This window comes from Centruroides vittatus, unplaced genomic scaffold (genome assembly GCF_030686945.1).
Source record: "Centruroides vittatus isolate TY-2023 unplaced genomic scaffold, ASM3068694v2 contig_1035, whole genome shotgun sequence".
NCBI classification, from domain to species: domain Eukaryota; kingdom Metazoa; phylum Arthropoda; class Arachnida; order Scorpiones; family Buthidae; genus Centruroides; species Centruroides vittatus.
The window spans coordinates 1,951,276-1,960,208 of record NW_027120673.1 but is presented as its reverse complement, the minus strand read 5'-3'; the positions used below and the strand labels follow the sequence as shown (position 1 = coordinate 1,960,208).

The 8,933-nt window shown below is 31.8% G+C and overlaps 1 protein-coding gene across 1 annotated transcript; it reads left to right on the top strand.

The window, feature by feature from the left end:
• The first annotated feature begins 397 nt into the window (after positions 1 to 397).
• LOC136969362 (protein Wnt-1-like) lies at positions 398 to 5,884 on the top strand. The gene is made up of 4 exons (XM_067263498.1): positions 398 to 697; positions 1,815 to 2,071; positions 4,286 to 4,560; positions 5,024 to 5,884. Exons 1-4 carry the CDS (start codon positions 570 to 572, stop codon positions 5,513 to 5,515), a joined length of 1,152 nt encoding a protein of 383 aa, XP_067119599.1. The 5' UTR covers positions 398 to 569; the 3' UTR covers positions 5,516 to 5,884.
• The last annotated feature ends 3,049 nt before the right edge of the window (positions 5,885 to 8,933 follow it).

Here is an 8,933-nt window from a genome sequence, read left to right as displayed (position 1 = left end):
GTGATACTTAAGTGGATTTTTAACGGCTTGAGAACCGTTAATTGGATCCATATGAAGTATTTTTCAAGAACAAGACTAGAATTTACGATGAATATTTAAAATCGTCGAAGAACAATTAAACAAAACGAGTTTATAACTTTGTAAATAGTATACGTATTGAAACAAAGTAGAAGATTGAACAGTAGAGATCGGCGAGTTCAAACATATGCAAGATCGCCTTGACTCACCGCACTGTCTCTTTGCAAACCGCACTTCTTCCAATAAACCCATTGCTGATTGCCCTTATTCTAGAATTCACCCAACCCCTCTTTACAACAGTAACAACACTTTCCAATTATCGAAGTCCCGACAAAAACCGACAGACGGCGTTGCCTTTCTAAAATTCCAAATAACAAACTGTCTTAAGACTGCCTAACACCATTCAAATTGCAATTATTCGCTGATCGGTTGGTGACTGGAGTAGCTGGCCACTTCCGTCCTAGTCACGTGGGACACCTGGCCACCAGGTAGCGCTCCTCATCGTCCTTTGGATAGACAAGTGAAGGAAAAGATCTTATCTGTGTCCAGTCATGGCATGTAGCTCTCTCCGCCTCCTCATCACCATCTTATTGCTCTTGATGTTCTTAGCTCCCATTGAAACAGATAACAGAGGAAAAGTCAGCCGAGGAAGGAGTAAAGGTAGAGGACCCAGATGGTGGTAAGTTAGGATTCTTATCCTAAATAAATCCTTTCTCATCCTCTATTTATATAAATCTTTTAAAAATTTATTTCGAAAGATTAAAAATTAATATAAAACAATGGCTGCTTCGGCGTAGAAAGTCTTCTGAAATTGATCTAACTTAATAGTTTTTTAATGATTTTATTCTTAAAATGATATTGATTTCCAACTCTCTGAACTTGAACTAAATTTCTGAAGTTTCTGAATTAGAATTAAGTCATTTGTGAATAAAATTAACCCACCTTTAACGTAATGGTTAACACGTTTATACACGCCTAACTAATTAATATGAATTAACTCATTAAAAATTTAAACATATTCCGAGATCTTATCAATTAAATCTAATTAATTTCCGCTTCGAGATATAATTTTTAAGCTCACGAATCTATCAAAAACTGCCTAATTATCTATAGAATAAATTAATAAAGAAAATTATAACATATAATGAGCTTTATATGTACACACTTTAAGCTGAAAAAAAAACTCACTTTCAAGCACTTTTATTGGGGCAAAACATGAATATCCGTCTATAAAGTTAAAAATAGAAATCATCATATTATATTTGTCTCATTTCTGCCGACCAACTTCCTACCAAATGAGCAAGTTACTTTTGTTTTACAAAAAAAGAAACGAGGTATTATCACGAAAGTAGAGAATGTCGAGTGAGTTTGGCGAGTGCTTTGTATATTGAATTATGAGATGCGTTCGAAGTCTTACTTTAAACAGAACAACGTATATTTTGTTCAAAGATGATTATATACAATTGCCTCTTTGCATTATAGTTAGATTCCATATTTATGTAAGAATTCGTTAAGATTTTATAATGTTACAACACTCGATTTTCAAAGGTTAAACAAGAAATCAGTAAAGAAAAAAAAGTGAAGACCTTCATCTAGTAATGACTAGATAAGTTAATTATAATGTAACTGGAAATATAATACACATTAATTTAAGTCGAATGTTACAAATAAGAAAAAAATAAATAAATAAATTGTATATAGGATATGTCAAAAACTAGTTTGAAATTACTTTATAATTTAACAAATTTTATTTGACAAGAAAGGTTATTTTGAATTTTTATTTTATAATTTTTTAGGAGTGTTGTAGATTCGGAAGAACCTAGCAATTTGGTATTGGAATCTCATCACAATGCGATATCATCGGGCGATACAAATGTGCCATTACGTCGGAAACAAGAAAGATTGGTGCAAGAAAATCCAGGAGTTTTGCTTGCCATTAGTAAAGGACTTAAAATGGCCTTACATGAATGTAATTACCAATTCCGCGACAGAAGGTGGAATTGTCCTGTCAAGGATAAAGGAAGAATACTTTTTGGGAAAATTGTACAGAGCGGTAAGTTCATATTTTTCCACATTTTCTTATAAATTTCCAATATTTTTTAGTGTTAAGATGAAACGATTTCTTTTATATATCTAGATAAATGCAAATTACCTAGACGTAACTTCTACACTGTTACTTAACATTACGTTATAATTATGCACTGTATAATTCATAAATATAAAAAATGAATTTTTTATTTGTTTTTAAATTTTGTAATGATATTTTATACATTTTTTCACTTTGTATATTAATATATTACTTAAATTAATAACGGGACGAATGTAATTGGAAAAAACGTTTTCAAAAAATAACGTGAATTTGTAAGAATCGTTAGAAGATTTGGTTTAATATCGGCAATTTACAACATCTCTAACGCTATATTTAGTATGGATTTTAACACAAAGTATTAAAAAATATTTTTATTAAATTAATGTTTTAATTACTTATATAAAAAATTTTATATAACAGATTAACATAATATTATCCTAATGATACGTACAGTACATTAATAGCGTAATAATATAGTAATGATTCTACAGATAAGCATCATTATTATTATTTGAACTTTTTTTTTATATAGAAAACAGTATAATTTAATTATAAATTATAAAATGTATAGCAATATTTTTAAATTGATAAATACTTTATTTAGACATCTTCTAAACAATTAAATCCAATTAGAGTTTGAAAATTTAAATCTGTTAAGAATAGTTGAATCCGATTGGTAAATGACAATTTTAAATTTTGTGCTGTCCAATTAGGTTTAATTGTTTAAAAGCGACCTCTAACGAATTTTTAATTTTCATCTTTATATCGGTTTCAAAAATGTGATACGGAAAAAACGTGATTTATTTCGAATAATTTTTAGCTTCGTACAGAATTTTGACTTCGTTCGACATCAAAATAACGTGTCCTGACTTGAATAATGATGAAATCATCAAAAGTAGTTAAACTTGATCATAATTCGGTGCGTTCTTAGAAAGCATTTATAACTAGACGCGATGGTAGATTTATATTAGGAAGAAACAAATTAACTCATCACAAATTTATTCATTATTTAAGAAGCTGGAGCAACATGTCTTTATATATACTGTATAATTACTTTTTAGGAATGATTTCTATAATCATAGAACTGGTTTTGTTTATCATAAACTTAACATATATGTTATTTAATCATTCTTTTCTTTAAAAATATTTTTTAATATTAACATTTTAATAAATTAATACTATAATTTAATTATTGAAACATAAATTTAGTACAAGTTCAATAACAGGTAATAGTTTTATATAGTCTAGGAGAGCCATAATTGAAATATTACATGACAAAAATAATCTTCTATTTTTGTAAATATCTATATTAGTAAACGAATTAAGAGGTAATCCATAAAAAAATTACCTTATTGTGTGGGTGTAAGATGACTCACGATAAGTGTCTAGATGCCGGATATTTTAAGTCATCGCTGATATTAACGGTTTCAATGAAGGAATTGCAGCAATTTTCACACCTCACAAAACACCTCAGCGGATACCACAAATTGTAGGCTTTGTATTCTTTTTTCCCCCTGTTTTCAATAAGCAAAATAGAGGTTCATTTTCTTAGAATTTAAAATAATTTAAAGTTCGTGTGAGTGTTTTTAAAATAGGTTTAGAAACTATAAATGTTTATAAATTATTCTGTAAATCGATTCGGTTTGGCATCGTTTACTTCCCTTTGTAACGGTAGTAAATGATAAATTTATCCAATACAATTTATTTTTAGTTAAACTTAGTTTTTTACCTACATTTTTTAAACAATAGTCTTCATATTCTAATAGCAAAATCGATAGAAAATTTTTCTGTATAAAATCAGTTTCATCTAATTTCTCATTGAATAGATATTGTGTAGTCTTATTTAAAGTATTAGGCCTATAATATTCTAATGTGTCTGGGAATTTTTTAGAATTTTATATAGGCTACGGATGTTAAAAATATGAAAAATAATGTAAAATTTCATCTAATATTTATTTTTCAAAAATGCTAGCAATAGTTTTTTTGTATGTTTTAAAATAACTTTTTCATTTTGAGCTATGAAAATCTAGAAATAAACATAAAATTTTGAATAAAAATCACGCATTACATACGCAACTCGTGTCTCTGTCGTAAAATACACAAGTTCCGTGTACATTCTCATTATATTTTTGTATTGTATTTCTATTTTGTTGTTTAATTATGCATATTATTTTACAGGTTGTCGTGAAACTGCTTTTGTATACGCCATTACAAGTGCGGGTGTAACGCATGCAGTTTCTCGTGCATGCAGCGAAGGTTTGATGGAGACTTGCACATGCGATTATCGACATCGGGGTCCTACTGGTGCCGACTGGGAATGGGGAGGTTGCAATGACAATGTGGATTTTGGTTACAAGTTTGCGAGAGCTTTTGTGGATGCAGCGGAAAGAGGAAGAGATCTACGATATATTATGAACTTACATAATAACGAAGCGGGACGAAATGGTAAATATGTTTAATTCAATTTGATAATACAATTCTATAAAATCTACTTAAAAAGCTTAAATAAGTTTTTTAATAAAAAGCATTATTAAATTTTAAAATATTTTATAATTAATACCAGTGAACGTTATGTTATGCAAGGATTCCGGTAATATCCATTAGTAAAAATGCATGATAAATTATTGTTTTTCCAGTAATTATATAATATGCATAAATTATCAGTTTAAGTATATAAATATACTGTATATCTCTTATTTAGTTTAGTTCTGTTTTATCAATTTACGAATTATTAATAACCTAAGAAGGAAAAAAGATGTAGTAGTTGGTTCAAAGCTTATCTTCTATTTAATTTAGTTTCTTAAATACTGTATTTATATAATTTAAGAAAATTATAATGGTTGCGTGCTGTTGATAATATTGAATATTTTGTGATGTGTTTCGTGAATTAATTAACGTTATAAAACTTTTATTTAGCACGTGTCTGCAGAGATGAGAAGAGAATGTAAGTGTCATGGAATGTCAGGTAGCTGTACAGTAAAAACTTGTTGGATGAGGCTACCTTTATTCAGAGATGTAGGAAACAATCTGAAAGATAGATTCGATGGTGCATCTAGAATACTAGTTAGTAATCAAGGAAACTTTCGCAGATACAAAAGAAAATATAGATTTCAACTCAAGCCTTATAACCCCGAACATAAACTACCGTCCAGAAAGGATCTGGTGTATTTTGAGGCATCTCCGGATTTCTGTGTGCCAAATCCTAAATTAGGTATCGTCGGAACTAAAGGAAGGACATGTAACGATACTTCTATAGGAGTGGATGGTTGTGATCTAATGTGTTGCAACAGAGGATATGTCACAGAAGTTAGGGAAGACTTTCAAAGATGTGCGTGCACATTCCATTGGTGCTGTCAAGTAAAGTGTAAAATCTGCAAAGTCAAGAAAACTGTTCATACCTGTTCGTAGTCTTTATTTGTGAATTAATAAAGATTTTCGAAACACTCCAATCACGCTTCAGGTTATTTAAGACTAAATAAACATTAGGTTCCTTCAGAAAAGAATACGGAATCCAAAATTACGTGAAGTGCTAATTAGAGAGAATCGGAGGAGATGCTAATTTGTGAAGACAAATGTTGCTTTGATAGAAGAAAGGACATTTTGTATATATTGATTATGCCATTCTTCTACGTCGACATAGAGTTCCTCTTCTGTTACGACGATTTCATTATAGTCCGCGTTGTAACTGCTTAGACAATCTTACAAATTCATACTCCGCAGGAGATATATTCTTATCGTCATTTTCTGTATTCTATCAGATTTACTTTTGTAATAAATATTTTTAATATTTTTCAATAATTTATAAGTTATTTAATACATAAACACTGACATTTTTGTTTAGATTTCTTTGATAAATAAATTAATACTAAAATAAAGCTAAAAACAAATTTTATAGATGAAAAATGATTGAATGGCTTAAAATCATTATATAATATAAATGTATTGTGTTATTTTCATATCAAGCACAGTATAAATGTATTATTAATAATGGTGACACAAGACGTAGCTTAGTCGAAAAGAAATCCTTCAAGTTTTTAAGAGGACATGCTGTCTGGAAGTAACACCGGTTAGCTTGTAGAGCTATTGTTGCCCAACCTTAAATCTATTGTCATGGTTTCCATAGATTGTGTCCTCACCTCAGGAATCCGTGTCATGATACAAGTGAATAGCAAGTAAGAAGTATAGTTGCGATCATTAGTAATGTTAGCGGGGGAGCGATCTCTACTAATCCATGTGAAGAGGAGGCAAACAACTATGGCAACCATTCAGTGGCTGTCGTCTTAAGCCTGACATTGTGAAACTTAGATGTATGAAAAGTTGTAGGGGAATGATTGTATGGGAGGTACAGCACACTTAGCTGCCGGACTTTGGTCTTCTAGATGGTTGCCCACCAATGTTGCCATTGTCTGTTGTATGCGTGAGAAAAGGTATAGATATTCAGGTTGAAGGTGAACCTGTTGTTTGAGAAACATTTCATTTATTTTACACCCTTAAGAGGTCATCCGAATCTTATTGTCGTAAACTACTATTATGATATTATTTATTCCTTTATAAACATAATTGCAGAATATAATTAAAATTTATTAATATACGACTTCACTCTCCGTTACTAACCCATCAGATCCGGGGCCATGTGACCTCCAAGGTCACATGACAAACATTCGGGAGCAGGTCATAAAACGCTACCCGTGCCTCAGTGACTGGGTATTATCGTCACACTTAATCAGTCTGGTGAGATAAATGGGTCCTGGAATTTCAGGTGGGTTGTTTAAAAGGGGGGTGAAGAAAGGGGATGGTGGAATTGAAGAGGCGGTGTTATATTAGCTGGGTATTTACAGAAGTACACAGTTACTGAAACTTCGATTTGGAATGTTTTAACATTCATTAAAAAATTACAAACTCTTTAATTGTTACTTTAGAAGTGTGTCGTTTCGAAGAAAGAATTTCTTATATTCTGACTTCATATATCTGTACCAAGACCTAACTTATTAATTAGTATATATCATCATTTGAACGTTCGAAACAACTCAGTTCGAGCGAAACAGCTCATAACCCTTTTTATAGCGAAGATTAGCCGTAGATAATTTTGTGTCCAATTATCAACAAGCGATTCCAGTTTCTGTACGCCATTCGCATGTCCAATGTCTTTCTACAGACTTTATCGCTGTTTTGCATTCCTGATATATAGGACTATTTTCTAGTTAAAAATGATCGCATTCTAATGACACTTGATTAATATCCCAGATACGGCATGTGTGTATTATATTGATTGTAATGGTGAATGAATACATTAAAGAGAATATTTACGTATTTAGAATCTGTAATGATAAATAATCGATGCTCATCACATAAATGAAAATAGTTTCGTTCGGTAGTCGTTACCCTCTCTGTTTTCCGAAGTTCCCTCCAGATTATCTCACACCTCTCTGTTCCTAAAGGTCCCTTTACTCACGATGAAGATGTATGTTCCCCTCAATACATCGCTCACAGCCAGGCCGTGTAATCAACATGTCAGGCAGCAGGGCACGGCATTTGGCCTACAGCAAAATCGGGACTTCTCAATGTGTGGTCTCAGCGATGAGGTTGGTGTTAGGCCTAATGGAGAGATGGTTGCCCCCATCGCGTGAGGAGACGCTGAAGGGGCGTGGAAGTACCGATGTACACGCCAGGTCCCTGCCAGGGCAGCTCTCTTTGCCCTATCTGGACAAGGATTCTCTAGCTTATTTGTACGTGATGCAAATTAAATAATTAGAAAGCACATCCCCTAACACTTTTATTGCAGTTTTATTCCGTTACGAAGTTGCAATTCGGTATTTTACTATTTGTACTAGATTTGTGAATTACAAATCTAAATGAAAAACTCCTGAAGTCACACTCATTCTAACTTCTTAACTATACTTCTAACTATTGATTTTTTTAATTAAATAACTTTAATAAAGTTTACTTATTATATTATTTACTTTATAATGAATTAATATGAAAATTTCCGAGATTATTATTTGTGCAAAACGTAACGATATGTGGGGCGCCAAGCAGTCTCCTTGATTCTTATGTCAGGAAGGCGAACGATTGTTTAGCCGCTAGTCGTGCGGTAAAACCATACTCTTTTGCTATTTTTTTTTTTTTTTTTTTTTGTATCGATTGTTCACTTAAAAATAGTATTAACGGCCGGTTTATGCTTTTAAAATCCTATTTCCACCCCTTTATCTGTATATTTCATGTTATGTCGAAGGAGCAGCATCAATGTGTCGGACGTAATATCTTAATAAGATGCTAATGATGTCATCAACACTGGATCCACAATAGCAAAGGAAGAGTTCGGCGTCCCTCGGTGACAGTCACACCCCTAGTGGTGGGGTCATAAAAACCACTTGTCACGCGCGATCGTGACGTACGTGACGACAACGGTTAGTTCCGGTAAGAGTCACGATAAGGGCGGGAAATGTTGCCACGAAGCGATAAACTGGGTGAAGTTGCAGCTAAGAAACGTATCTGCATCCACCTACCCGTTAACTCTAATGAAGATAGTACTAATTTTTGTCACTAGGGGCGCCAATCGACAACTGCCATTTTGAAATGCCACCATAACGGGAAATTTTATAAACTTATACTTTCCATTTCAGAAACTTCAAATTTCATTTTTATTACAATCATTTAATTCAAGACGAGCTGTATTCTCTTGTCCACGTACGTATATTTTCTAAAAATAGCAATTTTAAGTTAAATGCTGTATTTATAAAAAAAATTTATAAATTGATACTACGTTTAATGTTAGAATTACATTACTGTAATGATAGAAAATGTAAATCCGCATTCCTTAATAATA